This window comes from Trichoderma virens, assembly GCF_000170995.1.
Source record: "Trichoderma virens Gv29-8 chromosome Unknown TRIVIscaffold_76, whole genome shotgun sequence".
In the NCBI taxonomy this organism is placed as follows: domain Eukaryota; kingdom Fungi; phylum Ascomycota; class Sordariomycetes; order Hypocreales; family Hypocreaceae; genus Trichoderma; species Trichoderma virens.
Genome location: NW_014013673.1, coordinates 97,648 through 115,410, shown reverse-complemented (window position 1 = coordinate 115,410; position 17,763 = coordinate 97,648). Strand labels below are relative to the sequence as shown.

Below are 17,763 nucleotides of genomic sequence, written 5' to 3'. Positions count from 1 at the left end.
CATAAATCTGTTGATCCGAGGGCTAAAAGGCCAACGCATGGAGGTGCGTCTGATGCTGGAAGAAAAAGGAGGAATCAGCAGCATGCTTGCTGGATGAAAGGAGGGGATAGCGTCAGTTCCATTTAAAATCGGGGGATTCTATCCAACAAGTAAACATCTCATTTTATTGGAAAAATTGGTTACTTTAAACATTAGTCTACATGTATCTACAAAGAATAGTGGATATAATTGGGCCGCGTGCGGCACGGCAAGTCCCCCCTCATGAATCCTGATAAGTGGACAGAAAACGGCATTGATCGCCACCCTGTCGAAGCTTCAATCTGCCAATGCACGAGAGACCACTTAAGGTAAGTCTTCAAGTAGGCATTGTATCAGCTGAGAAAACAAATTCAGGCTAAATTCTGAACCAGTTTACTAAGTATTACGACCGGTTGAACTCGACTGCGAGAGTGGAATTGAAGCCTCCATAGTCATCACGTAAGTTAACGGCTATGTGGTATAGCGACGATAGAGTTATTCATAGGCCCCCTGAATACTTCGTCCAGATGCCTATAAATATGATATCTTATCCTCTTTTTTAATCACGATGCGCAATAGCAAACTCATGCACCAATGTGTGGCAGCTCTGCAAGGTTGTTGTTGTACCTCGCAATGTGCTTGTTGTTTCAAAAGTGAAATTTGTTCGTCATGATGCCTATAGCCTTGCTGATAGCACTGCACGCTTCACTCAACTTGGCCAGATGGAATCTCATATAGTCGCTCATGACGCCGGGCATCTTAGACCATGGATCTCTTGTACCGAAACGATCACCTCTACCGACGAACTCAGTTACAACTCATAATTATTAGGGACATGAACACAGATCTAGTAGCCCGATAAAAGGTTAGTTCAATCTAACACAGCGTTACTATATCCCCAAGGCCATTTCAGAAGGGCGAGAGATATAATTTCCGCTAAAGATAATAGAACATGGACATACTAGCGCCAATGAAGAGGTTCCTTTTTTTATATCCGCACGGCACTAAAATACTGACGCATTGATAACATGCATATCCTCTGAACTTTGCATGTGAGTGGCATTTTGCATGAGTGTATTGATAATACCTTCTACATTTAAGGATATGGCTAGAAAGGACGACACTATTAAATTTCACAGGCCCAGCACACTGGAAACCTACGGAGGTGAGTGGAAAACTTATTAAATACTTGTACATGGAAGACCTAGTGATAGGCAATGTCAAAGAATGCATTCTGTCTGCTAAAACAAAGGGGCTGACTGCTTCATCGGGGTAGACGTTAACAGTAACCATGTACCTAGGGGCCATTATTGTGTAGCCAAGTTATACTTAACAAGAGGCAACATTTGGCACATTCTGGCAGCTTCCGTATTTCTTTCCTCCAGTGACGACGACGTTGCTCCAAGTCCAACTAGAGCAAGCTCCACTTCCACAAACAATGGCAATGTTGTTAGCACTGGATAGAACACCGCCGCTTCCAGAGATGTTCTGGACGACGAGGTTGGTGATCGGGATACCGCTTGTAGGGCTTCCATGTAGGTCACCACCATTGTAGTTTTGCTCAATCAGAATACCATAGCTGTAAATTGTGATTGTTAGTAAAAGTCAATGTATGATTTCTCTTGGAAATCGACATACCCTGTGATAGATGATAGAGTGATACCTGAGTACGTCACTCCCTTGATTGTGCCAGTATCACCAGCAGTCGCCTTGATACGGATGCCTGCAAAGTGTTAATTATTAATCTTACAATAATTTTATTTTAAGCTACTGACCGTTAGCCGATTTAGTGACCTGGGAGTTGCTGAAGGTAACTGTTTGAACTGTGTTGTCATCTCGGCCGCCGACACTACCAATTGACAATCCGTGACCGCCAGAGCAAAGACCTCCGGTAAATGTGATGTTCTAATTCAATTCAGCAACACACTCTCTTGGATTTCTCTGTCTGTTTATATCGTGTTCCTTACCGTGCCAGAGTTGACAGCAACGCAGTCATCTTGGTTATAGACCTTTGCGCCGCTAATAACAACATTCGAGCTAGAGCCAATGTCAAATCCATCGGTGTTGTGTCCACCTGCACTATCTCCAGCACTGTTATCAATGGTCATGCCAGTAATAGTCAGTCCATTGACACCATTGACACTGACAGCTTGGACAGGTGTGTTCTTGATGTTAAGGTTCGTGATAGACGACGAAGTGAGGTCATGAGCAGCAAAGAACTTGGGCTTTGTCTTGCCACCGTTGCTGCCTTCGCCATCCCACCAACGGGCGCCGTCGGGATTTAAAACAGAACCGCTGGCACCCTGGATGGTGATATCATTGCCCTCAATTTGGAGTAGGGGGCCAGACCACTCCTTGTAGCCCCAAGTAGTTGTACCCTGAAAAATGACCTGTAGATTTCTCGGTTAGTATCATTGCATGAGACAACTACTTTGCCATTTTGCCATTGCTTACCGTAGTACCATCATTCAAATCACTAAGGTCAAGCGTAACGCCAGAAGGGACGGCAACATTTGACAGCACAATAGTAGCGCATGATTTTTGCGATTTACTTGCTGAAGCTGCACCGCTGGCACCAGAGAAAGTGCAAGTAGTAGCTCGATCTTCAAGCTTAGGAGCTTTTGTGACAGTAGGAGGAGGAGGAAGAGCATGGGATTGAACACAGACTGATGCTGCGAAAGCTCCAAGAAGAAGGGATAACTTGGCCATGTTGTATTAACGTCTTTGACACTTTCTGATGTAAGTCTTTAAAATCTTGTCGAATCAATCATTTCTTGGCTTCTCGGTACTGAGTTATGGCGATCAGGCAGGATTATATAGACATCAACCCCTGTCTTCTAAATTGCGTGTTATGATCTCAGGCTGTTGAGGACAACAGGCTGTAGTCTCTAGTCTAGGATCGAAACCTAATATTTGCCGCCATTTCAGAGGTGAGTTTCACGAGCGCAACCCAACTTGATGAAGAATACGCAATATTGGGACCTCCCTAGGTAAAATACAACATTGTAGAGGCACTGCTAGACAATCATAGGGGGAAAAACAAATGCTTGTGGATGTTTTATCGTTCAAAACCCCATTTCATGACCGATATACCCACAACTTTCCACCAACCATTTCGGTGCCCGGTGCATCTGATCGAGTTTATAGGTACGTGGAGCCAGATTTCTTTATATAAGATCTCCTTTAAAGTTACAGCCGTAAATTAAACGTCAAAAGCGCACCAATCCGAAGTCTGGGCATTTTCCCGGGCCGTTAAAATCTCTCGGTGCTTCGGTGTTTCGATTCACCGTTGTCTCGGCTTAGTTTTCCGACTTGCAGGATAATTGAGCCGTCGGTGTCAATTATTTGCGTTGATTGGATCATAAAATCTGTTTATTAATGACCTAGTTCTAAAAGAATGTTGCATTTTCAATCTCCGCGCATACTTGAGAGGCGCGACATGAGAACTGTACTTCACATTAACTTTGTGGAGGGGTTTTCAAACCTAGACTCTTTAGAGTACGCCAAGTAAGAGGGCAAATAAAAGATAGATATCAAATGTAGACCCCTGCGCCCTCCTGAAAAAAAAAATTAAAATAGAATGAAATAAAATAAAATCCAATGACAAGATCTATCTATGAAGAGTTAAAACCCACTATTAGAAATATCGAATTGCTGCATGCATATTCTGCAAGCGAATGCCGTATATGCAGATGGTAGTTGAAGTGTGCCCCGCGTTCACTTTGGTCTTCGGGATGCTTTCGGTATTCTTCTGTCTTGCATGTAACCTCAGCCCATGCAGGCGAGCTACATATCGGGCCGCCAATTCCACACAATATATAATCCATCTATTTAAGTGGGCATGTTCAGGATATACATGACCGAGCCACAGCTTCTTGTCCGTCAAAGGCCCAATTCGTGCGCTAATCTGACGTCGAGTGGTGGATTTATCTCTACACCCTTGAAACAGACCAATATACCGACGTTTATATGATGGAATATCTCCCAGGTCTATGTTTATGCTGGCGGGTCGCATATATACCGAGACGCCCACCAGGGCTATATGAAGGTAAATTATCCGGTTCTGATAGCTTTTTCCTGGAAACTGATGAGTTGAATAGACTTTATGATACAGATGACAGCTTAGTCAATGACCACAGTCATTCTTCGTTTATGATGCAAGATACACTGCTTGATTAATTTAGGATTTGACTCCAATCTAAGAGTTGACTATATCGTCTGATTCTCTGCATAAGAACCACATCTTATGGGCAAATTGAGACCATGGACAGCGAAGAACTAGGAGCCCAATGGCTCAGTTCGCCGTACCATGCATTTTGAGAGGTCTCTGGTGACTAATGAGTGATGGCCTGGTATTGAGGCTTGTGTGGTTAGCCCACTGCATAGTCTCTCGGATCAAAAATGCTCTGATCCTGGTCGCATTTATGTCGCTTTTGCTCACTTCAAGTTGCTGAAATATCCTGTATCTCGGTGTGATGGTATGACTTGCCATGCCCATGCATCTGTTTTTCACATTTGAGCTTAAGATAGTGACAATATGATAAGTGTGAAATCCTGCTTTAGAGGCATTGTAATTGACTGCTCTAGGTAGATTAGAGTAACCCTAGCTTTGTTGCAAGATAGCCCGCCCATCGATGGTCATCACTGGGGTGATCAGAGAACTCACAATCTAAGTCATGCTGATGCTACTGTAAAAATATTTTCCGGTATTCCACTGGCTTCGACAACTTGTTGTTGGCGCCACACGTGCAGCGAAAATCGTAGAATATCTAAATAACGTAGCCCATGCATTACTGAAATCCCAGAAAGAGAAATTATTCGAATATCGGTACAAAATAGGCGTTTCAATAGCGACTGGTATATTCAGAAGTGACTGCTTTAGAATGGGGTAGAAAATCGACTATTTGGATCTTCCTCCTAGATGTGGAGAATATTAGACGATGAGGACAATTCTTAATTATTTCAACACTCCGAGGACCGGAGCCTTAGTATTAGGGTATTCGAGAATTTGGGGGTTGGCAATATCGTGCTCATATAATTGGAGTCGACATCTCTATCGCTTAACGGGATAATATTTGCTGCACTCTCCTTATCGCGATATTGTAGAGGACTGGTTACATTCGATCCTAGATCGCTTCAACAGACAGCGGCTTAAACTGTGGCCAATGTTTTAGTGCCATTGGCCTCTTGCCTTTGACGAGTTATCACCGGAAGGAGCATAGCACAAGATTTGTAATATTACCTATTTTTCTTCAAGCTTGTATCATATATACGACGACCAATAAGGTTAAAAATAACGTTACAATCGGTAACAGAGCTTGATTCGGCTAATACACCAGCCTAATGATCCGTGTACTACCTCCAACAGTATGGAAGAACTAAACTAGGAACACCACAGAGGAATCTGGTATGCATAGGTTCATAACCTAATGATCTCCGCAGGCTTGCCATCTAGTCTGCAAGTTTGGAATAGTGTCATATGTTAAGGTGTTGTAGATGATCGTTGTAATCGTTGTACATATCCATCCCTTGATGAATTGGCTGGGGCAGGTGCACACGCCAGGAGCTGGAGACTCATATCAGTCATTACTCACATTGAATCAGTATACAAAGAGATTACCGAGAGAATATTTTATCTTCTTGCCAATATTCCCAGTTTTATCAGATGAAGTCCTCTATAGAATGATCATGTTAACTCCACTTACCCTAGATCCTTGAAAGATGAGATTAATTTTATCTAATAGCAAAAACAAGCAAAATGCCTAATATTTCTCTATACTACTATTACTAAGGCCCAGCACATCTTGGATCATGTTTTATAAGCCTTGGGATCATTGGAGATGTCCATAAAAGAACTGGCTATATCTGCAGGCTTTCTGAAAGAATTGACCATTTTTCAGATATACATGTAACCACTACAGTCGTTGAAGGAGACCAACAGTACCCTTTCAAATTCTTCTAGCATCCAGGAGTGTTTTGGTATGAATGACGAAAATTATGTTCGGGTCTACCTCGGAGGTACGTAAATTGCTCTTTGACAAATTGTGATTGATCGCGATGTTCACTTTTACGAGCAACATCTCTATCGAAATCATAATACACCTAGTAGAAACATACCAGTGGGAGGGAGGGTGGTCTAGTTTTTACCGGGGGGATTTTTGAGTTCTCGTGAAGCACTGTATTCACTAAAATTAGACGGCGATAAGAAACAATGCGGCATACCAAAAACCTATTTAATGCTGTCCTTGGCCTCAATGTTGATTACTATCCATCCCTTTATAGAGTTTATGACATTTTTCAACAATACCTGGCCAAGTTTCGGAATAAACGCCAAGGTTCGTCTTACAAGCGGCAGCTAAAGAGTGATGGTTATATGTCACAAAACTATCAGCAAACAGTAGTTCTCACCACTATCCGGATTAGAACATTTCATGTTGCCATTCAATAACTCAAATGCAAACTCATCAATGGAGCAGCTCTTGGACAAAGAGTTACATATATCCCTTATCTGGGCAGTCGCATATGGCTACATCCCTTGCCATGAGCACCGAGTGGCAAAGAGAAGTTCAAGGAGCAGTCCTAAAGTAATTAGGCTTACGAAACGCATGATTTTGTTGAAGTTAAGAGTTTGGAAGAGGGTAGGAGAATAAGCTTCTTAGTGTTAGTGCAATGAATAGCCGTTAAGACGGTCTGTGTTAGGAGAGATATTGCACATGATTTCAGACATCGGTATCTGGGTCATGTATCTGCCTGAGTAATAATAATCATGAAACCTGTATAGCCTGTACTCCCTACTATCTAGGGACAAGAGAGCAAAAAAAACAACAAAAAGAAGAACATACAACAGCCGGTGTTCGCTGATGGTCACCCACTCAACTACTAATCTGCCGGTTAGTGGCTTGTCTATGGGGGAGCAGACGGGACCCCGAATTCTCCACTACCTATGGTCGTATGTGGTAGATGAAAGTGTAAAGCTGTGTATATATAATAACTGCGTGTAGGGCAATCGATGTCGGGCTAGATATCATCCACCAATTGACAGTTTAGGCATGTAAGAACCGCATCAACTGGAAGTCCGAGCGGCAACATGTGATTAGTTTTGGCCATTGCCATTAGGCAGCAACACTAGCAATCGTCATTACATGATTGGCAGTATGGAATGTGAAGACGAGTTTGCAGCCTTTTCAAGAAGCAAGATGGATGGGTCGAGTCAGATTTTAGAGCTTATAAGAGGAAGGTGGCCATATTGTGACGCTGGTATTAGTTGCCAACTGATAAAAGGTTATAGAGTTTATTCAGTTCTTAAAACTTAATGAGTTAATAATGATGGGGATGTCCGACGTATACTAAAAATAGTTTATAACTGCAATTTATTGCCAAGGAGGTCAGCGGAGAATTAGAGGGTTTGGAATCAAGTAGGATGATGAAATCGTGATCATATGGGTCATAGTACTTGTTACTAGTAACGATAGACCGGGGTTTGCCTCACCATGCGCACTGGAAGAGAGTCTTTCATCACCCTTAGATGGCAAGTTACAGACGTATGATCAATTGAAAAGACGACCATTCTATCCAATATTTCATTAACTCCCATAAACTGCTACCCATCAACATATCATGTCAAGGAGCTCCAACAATACAGCACACGTGCCATATGCGACTTAAACATCATATTTCTCTTAGTCAACAAGCATATGATGACTCCAACGAGGGATTTTCTTGGTTTAAAACAAAAAGAGGCCATGCGCTATTCCTGTTTCAATAACTGAAAGATTCGGAAGTTGTGACCATGTAGTAGTATTCGGGATTTCTGTGCGGGTTCCCGTATCATGTTCAAGTTCCATCTTCTTTCTTTGACTTTTGCGTATGACCAAGATTGGCAAGTCAACTGCATGCAGTTAGCCCGGCTGTGGTCATGATATTGGCGTGGCTAAACCGGGAAGGTGGATCATGGGCAATATAATGCACGTAAGCTCTAAGAATATCCAGCACCCTCGACAGGACTTGACCCCAGGAGACGAGGCTACGATGCGAATATTTCCGAATTAATTATTCGGATAAAGCAAGGGCTTCGTCATCACAGCTCTGCATGATAGTACGGGCGTTTCTTGCCCAAGCGTGATGCATATTCGAGCGAGTCAAATGATATCCGTATTCTGTACTGTCTGTTAGTGCCACAGTAGTAGATGTCTAAAGCCAAGGGTCGTAGCGATTTTCAGCAGCTGCACGGCTCAGCCGACGATAGGACGCTATGGGGGGCGGTAATTCGCCGATTAATTGCTCTGATTCCTCTGATCCCTCTTACCTCTCCCGGGCAGTGCTGGGTCTGAAGGGCGAACGGAATCGGACCCCTAACGGGGTACTACTGTACTTTCACCGAAGAGGTTACTCAACAATCAAGGCTGTCATTCCCGGTTACAATATTGAGACCCGAATGCGAACACCTCTCCCCTGAACGTATCCATTGACGCATATGATCCGCCGCACCCCGTTTCCTGGAATGCCTTTACTGTGCACGCGTGTGTTCATTGAGGGTGTTTACAGTACTATAAATGGACTTCGGTAACCAAAAATCGACATGTAGTAATTCTCGCCCTGAATGGAAAATGATTCGTCTAAATCTGTTCGGAGCATAGGCTAGGAATAGTATCGCCCGCAAACTGTATGACGGGGGTGCTTCAACGACAGTAGTTTGCCCACAAAGCGGAACTCTGGTTTGGAGTTTAAGCGCCTCTGAGCCTCAATATGAAACATGGATATTCAATATGCCTAAAAGTAGCTAGTTTGGCACGTTGTGCACCCCCACTGGGGACCTTGACCGTTGCTTGATCCGGAAACTACAGGGACAAGTTCATGAAGCGGATTCAACTACTAGTCCTGCAGAACGACGGAGTTTCATGATGTTGCGGGCATATCCCACCCACAGAACCCAATTTATTTCAAGGGTACAATGACAGCCCAGGCATTTTTCCTTAGTACTATACCATAAACTCGCCCTCGCCAATGAAAGATCCCAGACGCGCGGCTGAAGGCCAACTGCCCACCTTTGTCCCCGCGGCTGCTCCGTAGGTCATGTTATATGCGTAGTAGCATGATTTCTTCTATTGACACGCCCAGCAATCAGCTCTGGACTTCTTCCAAGCTTATGGTGATGCCGGTTTGCCGACTCACGTCATGACTCTTTTCTCACCATGCACTTGATCATGGAAAACCGCTAGCAAAAACACGCCCCTCTTAGAGAAGCCTTGTGGGCGTTGAGCCTAAACAGTCTAGATGGGTTGACTCTTTGAGCTTCCCTTTCTAGCAAAACCTTCAACATCACTGAAGGTAAAAGGTATAAAGAGACCAATTCCCTTCGTGATCGGCAATATCTTCTTCACCAGTCAACCCAGACAACTCAGCTCAACAAAGACCAAACAACAGATTTTCATCTTTGATCCATCTCAACCGATACAATGGCTTTCAAGACCATGATGTTTGCCGCCCTGGCTGCTCTGCCTGCCGTCTTCGCCTCTCCCATCGAGCTTGAGTCTCGCGCTGGTTGCACCTACAACGGTGGCTGGCAAAACTTCCCTCCTATGAGCCAGTGGTTGCCCTGGACCGAGGTCTTCGGCCGCTACCAGCAGTCCATGGTCAACGCTGGTTCCACCTGGGACGATGTCGGCCGTATCAACGTCGCTATCAGCAATGCTGCCGCCAGCATCGGTGTTGACGAGCGTGTCATCCTCGCCATCATCCTCCAGGAGAGCAGCGGCTATGTTGGTGTTCGTTGCACTGGCAACAACGACTGCGGTCTTATGCAGTGTGAGGGCTGCCCTGGATTCCAAGGCCAAAACGGCCTTCCTCAGGTATGCAGAGATTCTACACTCTCAGTCTATTTTGCGCTTCGGCCACTAACACTATTAATAGTCTTCCACCTCCGCCATGATCAACGGTGGTACCCAGCACTACAAGCAAAACTTGGAGGACTGGGGTAACGCTTGGGCTGCGTCTTCCATCTACCCTGCCCTTCGTGAGTACAACTCCGGCAGCGTTAACTCTGGTGATCTCAGCACTGCTGCTGGTGGCTTCGGCGTTCCTTGCTACGTCTCCGACGTCGCCCGCCGTATGCTCGGCCAGGTCTTCTAAATTTCTCTATCGAGAAGCAACACAAAGAAAAGGAGGAATATGATATGAAGCACAAAGACTTGGGATGACGAAAATTTCCATGAAACTGTTTGCTTCTCCTCTTGGATTTACTTGTCTATATTTGCTCTTGTAGCACTTTTTTGAGACCTTCTCCTAGAGGTCATGTCTATATCTAGGATCAACGTATATATCTTACCGTTCACTCAATTATTTCAGTCTCCTTCGTGCTGGTGATTCCTCTTTCTCTTAACATGTACACGATAATTGCTTTCCTCTACTCACTTGTGTCTAACCTGGATAAGTGCTATGGTATACTAGTGTAAAGACGTAAATCGGGAGTGGTGAAGCAGCTGATACATGAAGCGCATACTAACGATATATGTCCCTGCCATGACCTGTTTGGTCTTGGAAATGAGATTCAGCTAATCAGGCTAGCAGGCCATCATGCAGGTTCATCTACTTCGTATCCTTGGCGTGCATCATGGGCATCAACTTTGAGCATCTATCCTGGAATATTTTTCACCCGCCAATAATGACTCGCGTATCTCTTGCACAGTAGGTTTTTAAATTCAGAGCTACTCGATATACTCGAAGTTCACATGATGCCAGAATTATGAACATTGTCGGAGGCCGTTGAGAGGTTTAATTATAAGTAGCTGCCTCTTCCGGTGATCAAATCACATTGCAGGTCTACTTGAGTCGCGGGGCGCTAAAAAAGCTAACTTCAAGGTTGCTAAAATCAGGGGTTTTTCTGCCCCTGTCAAATTTTGCTAAGCAAGTTTGAGCGAAATCGTGGGGCGGACGCATTCGATTACTAGTTGGAAGCGCGGCTAACTGGCGCAGTCACCTTGACCAATCATCTCAACAGATGGCAGCACATATCTTTCCAGGCAACAAACGAATCCGACCACTTGGAGCTTCCTATTTGATCTCCTGTAAGCTGACGGTGGAGTCAGTAGTGTCGGGAATCTTATCTCTTAAAAGGGCCGAGCGGCATCAGGGATCTTTTCTTTCCACACCGAAGAGAATCTCAGCAGCAGCTCCAGGTGTTCATGCGTGCCCTTGTATGATCCTCAACAGGGCGCCCTCGCAAGAGTTTGCAACCAAACTTGGGCCATTTCTTTGGCGCAGACAGAGCCAAGACTGAACCAGTCCCGATCTGAACTTCAACCTTGAATCATTCTGGAATCTTGAAGTCCCAGTTGTTCGGATGAAACGACTCAATCTTTTGAGTGTTTAATCAAAAGTGAAATTGCCAAGTTCCCGACGAATGATTACGAAACTGCCGGGCTTTGTTCGAGATATTTTATGTGTGCGGCTTCGAGGTCGTAATGCTGTAGCTTGCCTACCTAAGGTTGTGGTCTGAATGCCTTCGGGACGATCTCCCGGATTTTCATTGTAGCCGCTACTTCCCCTACACCTTACTCCACTAATCATCCTTCGGCGTGAAAGGATCTTCAAGCACTTTAACTATTTGCAGTTATTCCCCCACGGTTTAAGCTGTACATGGAACTTTATTGTGAAGCTTAAAACAGATAGCTGCATCGTATCAACTCGCTATTTTTTTTTTCCCTCTTTCTTTTCAAAGAAAAAAAAAATACGATGTCTTGCAATAAATGTGTTGCGGAACTATTGGAAATGAGCATCATTATTAACCATTGTGCATCATTGTGAGTGGCATCGCCGTCCGCATTTGTTAGTTTCCAAACACAGGCCATTGAGAACACCGTCATAGGGTGGAGGCAATTATTACTGCAATGCTGCATGAGAACCAAATTAGCCTAATAGAATACGTATCCCAAGTACTCCGTACATATTGCCGTGCCGCCTTGCTATTGATCGACGCGTTGGAGGCGATTTAAGTACATGATCAGCGGTCAGATCACCACAACCTCGCTGGCGTCCAATTTTTGTTTCAGACGAACACGTTGTGGGGGATGAACTGTGTAATGATCCTCTGTGCCGATCCGGCTCAGTCTTCCCAGTCCGCTAAGCGCGGACCGTACCGCCCGATGGAAACATTGTAGTGCAACAGTATCACTGAGATCCCCGTAGAGCTGGTCATGAGTTCTACAATTGATGTCCATGAGCACCGTCCTATAGTAGAGGTACGCGGTGCTTGTCGTTGAAAATCGCCCAAATCGAAATTCGTGGTTCATTTGCAGCAAGGTAACAGTCAACCTCTGCGTGCTGGCCCCCAATGTCATTATTAGGTACTTACAACTGTTGCCCTATAAGACTCAGATGAAGTAAGATGGAAGGTGACCGTGCGGGTCAAACTAGGGCATGTATTTTCTCGCCGAAAATTTGAGGAGAAAGTGGTTGTAAACGGTCCCATGTACAATATGCGTTTCATATCTGCCGCTAGGGGCTTCCGTATTCGCTTGCCCGCTTAATAGAAGACCTTCTTCTTTCGTTAATGATCATCAACCGTAATGTTGGTGTTCAATTATGCAAAATCACACAGTGTCAATTTAAATATGCGCTGGTTTTGGAAGAGATACTGCCTACAGGCTACGAGTATCTCTTTCTGTACTTCATACATTCCTGAAACTTGACAAGATTCGCTATCCTCGAGTCACCTATTCCGCGCCCCATCATCTTATCGCAAGCAGTTCTTGATTGCAAAAAGCAAAACAAATAGCTCTATATAGAGAAGATAAGTAGACGCAATCCAATCATGAATGAACAGAGAGAGCTCAAGTACCCACTCCAGATCCTAGGCCAGCATATAAATAGATGGTCAAAGACGGCAGGATATAGTTACTACTTTCAGCATTGTTTACGCCCTTTCTGAGGTGTTGAATCATGCACTGGTAGTACGGGAAGACTAGGGCAATAAACAAGAGTTGTCACATTCCACCAAAATTCCACTATGAAGAATGCCCTGGCCAAGCTAGCAAGCATTGTTTCCCCCTTGAAAATTTGAATAATCGAAAAACAAAAAAATATTTTTCGATTACTATATTGTGCCCCCTCTATACCCGCAGCACCCTTCACCCCCTCTACGGAGCCCTGGTTTTATATCGTGCTTCGTGTCCGCAATTATTCCTTTATGATCAACTTTTCACGCTATAAATGGAAGCGATGGCATAGCGCAACAGATATTTGATAGAGTAATAGGAGTGGCTGGGATACTATACATATGGGTATCCCTTAAAATATCTTCAATATAGGCTAGAGGGTGAAGTGGCGATGCTGAATCACATCCAATATGTAACATTCGTTTACTGATATGGCATAACGTTCTTCGTTATTAATAATGCAATAAACTAGCAGCAAAAAAGAGAAAATTAGGTGCTAATATGTTAATCCTTCGTGAGCACCTCTGCATCTTCCTTGACAACGTCGCCATTTGATTGTCCTGGGAAGAACTCCCTTCTATCTTCCGTGTATCCGCTATCACATCAAGGTCAGTGAATTTGAACGTGAGTCGGATTATGGTTGGTAAAGCATACAAGATAATGTCAATCTCATCCAGAGTCTTGCCCTTGGTTTCAGGCAGAAAGAAGAATGCCCAGACAGTTGCAAGCAGCATCCAAGAAGCAAAGAAGAACCAGGTGCCATAACCAAGAGAGGTAAAGATGTAGGGTAAGGCCTTTGTAATAACAAATTGAGTGAGCCTGTAAAATAGGTCAGCATTGATACAGTCCTGGACTGAATGGTATGCTCACCATTGACAGAGGGCTGCCCAAGTTCCTGAAAAGTTACGTAGGGCTCCTGGAAAGATTTCGGCGGCAACAATCCATGGTATACCGTTGAGGCCAAAGGACCAGCTGTTAGAAGGGTGTTAGTAACTAAATACCATCGGAATGGGCAAACAGTACACCATACAAGACGGAATATATCATGATCATGCCAGTTGCTGCTCTTCCACCAGCTGCGGTAGATGATGAAAGTTGTTGTCCGGCTTTGATGATGTCGGCTGGGTGCCCGATTTTGACGTATGCGCCAATGATCCAAAGACAAAGTGAGCAAACGATAGATGAGAGGATAGTGGGATGTCTGCGACCCCAGATATCGATCAAAAAGACGTAGAATAATATCGAAGCGACTGCTTTAACAAGACCGTAGATACCGGTGTATAGAGAGACATCTTGGATGCCAAGCGAAGAAAAAAGCGTGGGTGAATAGTAGTTGATGGCTGTTATACGACACTTCGGTAAGCTGAGAACGTCTTTACCATTTTGAGATGCCTTACCTGCAGCTCCAGACATATTTTGTAGCGCAAAGGAGCAAAAGACCAAAATGATGCGGTTTCGCATGCCCTTCCGTGATAATTCGTAGAGGGCTCCACGGAAAAGCGCCCAGGATCCAGATCCATATCTGCTTGCAATATTGTTTTCTTCCATCAAGCGGCCACGGATCATTTGTACATCTTCTTTCAAGTCTGTAGCATATCCAAGTTAGCAGGGTTTCTTTGAGGTCAGTTAACGTTTGCCTTACACTCATGATCTCGAGAAATGTGGCGAATTTCTTCCAGCGCCTTAGTTCCATCTTCATCTCTGTCTTTTCTAAAGAGCCAAAGAGGACTCTCGTGAAGGAATATACATCCAATCAGTAGCATACCGCATGGAACGATTTGGATAGCCATAGGGATACGCCACGAGGCAGTTGAGTTTACATCCATGTTCTGATTGATTCCATAGTTGATCCAAAAGCCAATGACCGATCCGATTTGATATGCAATTTCGAAGAGACCAGTGAGTATACCACGGATAGAGGGAATAGAAAGCTCAGCGATATAACTTGGAACGGTCGCAGTTATTCCACCGCAAGCGAGACCAGTAAGCACTCGACCGGCATCTTTCCATCCAAGGTCAGCTACAGAGAATACACGAAAACATTGAATCTGAACGAGTGGCATGGACTTACATATGTTGGCGAGTGAGTGCGTAGCAGCAGTCATGATAATTGCGCCAACAAGGAATACAACGTTAGAGATGAATAGTGCCCACTTTCGGCCTACTTTCTCTGTGACTGTTCATCATAATCAGCACCCAGAATCACAATTTCCAGCTCTGAAATTCTTGAACCTACTAAAGAAGCAGAAAATGGCACCAAAAAAGGCACCCGCCTGGAACGCGGATGTGATATTACTGGAGATGTTGTTGGCATCGGCCGGCAAAATAGTAAAGTCTTTCTTAAAGCTGGCGCGAGAGATTGTTGTCCCAATGAATGCACCGTCATAGCCGAAACTGTTCACCTACGCATTAGAAGAGATCGCATGCATTTCCCTTAAGGTGGAAGAAACTTACAGCAGGGAACCCGTCGCTATGATTGCAGCTTCGGTATACAACCGCCAATTATACACCTCTTTCGGGGTTGGCCGATCCTCAACGGCACGAAACCCACCCATGATGTCGAAGGCCTATCGACTCCGTCAGCTATGCGAAGAACCTCGTAACACGGAGAAGATACGCACCTGTATCAGCAACTATAAAAAACTGGCCGTGTAAGAACGGAGTTCGTGGCCATCTAACCATCAGAAAGTGCGAAAGACAAACGGATAACTTCGTAAGATATAAGAGAGTCTTGCGGTCTGTCCTTCATCGCCTTTGCCTGGTGCCATCGGATCTGGCAAGAAGATGGTGGGGTCTTCGCCAATTAGCAAAAAACCTGGGCTATTGCTGTCGAACCATTTACACGGTACCCCAGCTTTTTACTGAGTAGCGTCGTGCGGGGGAATTTGCGGAGGCGACAATCCAGATCGGATCCTTCTTCGAAGGAGCAAGAATACAGGGGAGAATTTCCTGGTCTAGTCACAAGGAGACATCCAGGTCTGTCGGCAAAAAATTAACCATTCAAGCCTTCTTTGTCTTAGAACTGGAGTCAACATGGTTCGCCGACGGATTATTGCTGGTGGCGTTGCGCTATGGTGAGTGAGGTGGCAAATGAGAGGCCAATGAGAAGAGGAGCCGTTGAACTAAGCGACGTATCCGACATCCGAGCCGATCGGCTTTCCGCATGAAGTCGACACGACCCTGGGTTGAGATCATTGTCCTTGGTTGGAAAACAGAGGCTTGCGGTCGCAAACAGACGCTCTGTTTGTGACCATCGGCATCAGAAATACTCCGGTGTCATGGATGAGAGGCCAATAGTGCAGCCCAAAGTACTGAAGATTTGACAGGTGTATACGAGATAAAGTGGTATGACCGTATCACATAGAAACTCGCTTCACTACCATGTAGATCATGTTCCCCCTGGTGTCATATGCTGAAGGAAACATAAGGTATAAAGTAGATATAGTATTATTGAGGTGTCTATGCTGTTAATACTAAAAGGAGATTGTTGCCCCCTGATGATTCCGCCGCCACACATTGCCCTTAAGGAAATCATCTTATGCGTCGTATTATCAAGTCTAACATTGATGAATAATGCTTATTTATAAATCAGGCTGATGCCGTTACCACCCTCACGTTCATCCCTTGGCAATGCTATTCTCAGTCCCCTCCAGAGCGCCAACCACACCAACAATCCATTCCTGCTGCGTTGTGTTGTCATACTTTGGATATGGTCGGCGACAATGACAGCTCTCTTGAGGATAGCCACGCAACTTTGCGACTACCCACTTCGTACCGTTAATACCACCCTTGGCAAAGCCCCATTCCATCTTTGAGAGCTCCAACTGCAGTGCTGTAGCCTCTTTCACCTTGCCTGCTACGAAAAGATCGTAAATCTGTATACAAGTCTTTTGAGGTTTGCTTGTGTCAGTGATGCTTCCTAAAGGGTAAATATCGTTGCTCCAAACTCACTTTAGGATATAAGTTTGCTATTCCAGTAATGGCGCCTGTGCTACCGACAGATAGTGCTGGAACGAGCCAGTCACTTTGACCAGCAAGAGCACTGAACTTGTTTGGGCTGTAAGTGGCAGCAATGCGAGATACCTTGGCAATGCCGCCGCATGTCAGCTTCACACCGACGATGTTTGCATGTTTGGCCAGGCGATCTAGCATCTCCGAGTCGACGTCGAGTCCGGCAACAACATTGGGATAGTTGTATATCAAGATGGGAAGTGGGCTCGCATCAGCTGCCTGTTCAGTGTGTGTTAGCCTCGATTCTGTAATTTCCAAGCCACGGAGATTTAGCTCATACCTCTTCGAAGAAGGCAACAATGCTGTCCTTATTCATTGCAAAATGAAAATAGCTGGGTACAAGCACCAAGACAAAATCTGCACCGGCTTCTTTTGCCAGCTTCGTTTCTGTAATGATATCTCGCGTGCATTGTCCAGAGCATCCCACGGTGATTGGGATATCTGGTCTTCCAGCCTGAATAGCGACGCGGCGTGTCATCGTTATTAACTTGATCTTTTCATCTTGGGTTAATGTTACAGCTTCGCCATTGGTTCCCGCGATGACAACTGATTTGATCTGCGTTAGCTACCGTCGCTGCGCTACCAAGCAAGTGCAATGCACTTACTGCCATGAAGACCAGAGGTGATCACAAAGTTCAAATGCCTCTCTTGCAAGTCCCAGTCTATTTCTTGAGAATCGTCGTTGCGGAACCAAGTTAGGCTAGGCACATGAATACCAGGCGGAAACGGCCTGGCCACTTGTTGTATCGAACCCATTCTTGCTGATATGAGAGAAGGAAGGAGAAACTTTTCGGACTTTTGC

General features: G+C 44.8%; 4 protein-coding genes across 4 annotated transcripts; 1 reads left to right on the top strand and 3 right to left on the bottom strand.

Annotated features, from left to right (window-relative positions):
• Nucleotides 1-1,347: 1,347 nt before the first annotated feature.
• TRIVIDRAFT_51095 (glycoside hydrolase family 28 protein) lies at nt 1,348-2,727 on the bottom strand (the record flags this gene model as incomplete). Its single annotated transcript, XM_014099675.1, has 5 exons — nt 1,348-1,597; nt 1,657-1,741; nt 1,794-1,923; nt 1,986-2,408; nt 2,473-2,727. The coding sequence occupies 5 exons, from the start codon at nt 2,725-2,727 to the stop codon at nt 1,348-1,350; spliced, it is 1,143 nt and encodes a 380-aa protein (XP_013955150.1).
• Nucleotides 2,728-9,473: 6,746 nt separating this feature from the next.
• TRIVIDRAFT_223420 (uncharacterized protein) lies at nt 9,474-10,146 on the top strand (the record flags this gene model as incomplete). The annotated part of the gene is made up of 2 exons (XM_014099674.1): nt 9,474-9,866; nt 9,928-10,146. 2 exons carry the CDS (start codon nt 9,474-9,476, stop codon nt 10,144-10,146), a joined length of 612 nt encoding a protein of 203 aa, XP_013955149.1.
• A 3,308-nt stretch (nt 10,147-13,454) lies between these two features.
• On the bottom strand, nt 13,455-15,505 carry TRIVIDRAFT_192445 (uncharacterized protein; the record flags this gene model as incomplete). The annotated part of the gene is made up of 9 exons (XM_014099673.1): nt 13,455-13,545; nt 13,605-13,769; nt 13,821-13,922; nt 13,981-14,290; nt 14,348-14,536; nt 14,593-14,952; nt 15,022-15,126; nt 15,187-15,344; nt 15,405-15,505. The coding sequence occupies 9 exons, from the start codon at nt 15,503-15,505 to the stop codon at nt 13,455-13,457; spliced, it is 1,581 nt and encodes a 526-aa protein (XP_013955148.1).
• Nucleotides 15,506-16,567: 1,062 nt separating this feature from the next.
• TRIVIDRAFT_51278 (uncharacterized protein) lies at nt 16,568-17,717 on the bottom strand (the record flags this gene model as incomplete). Its single annotated transcript, XM_014099672.1, has 4 exons — nt 16,568-16,837; nt 16,902-17,180; nt 17,242-17,507; nt 17,567-17,717. The coding sequence occupies 4 exons, from the start codon at nt 17,715-17,717 to the stop codon at nt 16,568-16,570; spliced, it is 966 nt and encodes a 321-aa protein (XP_013955147.1).
• Between the last annotated feature and the right edge of the window lie 46 nt (nt 17,718-17,763).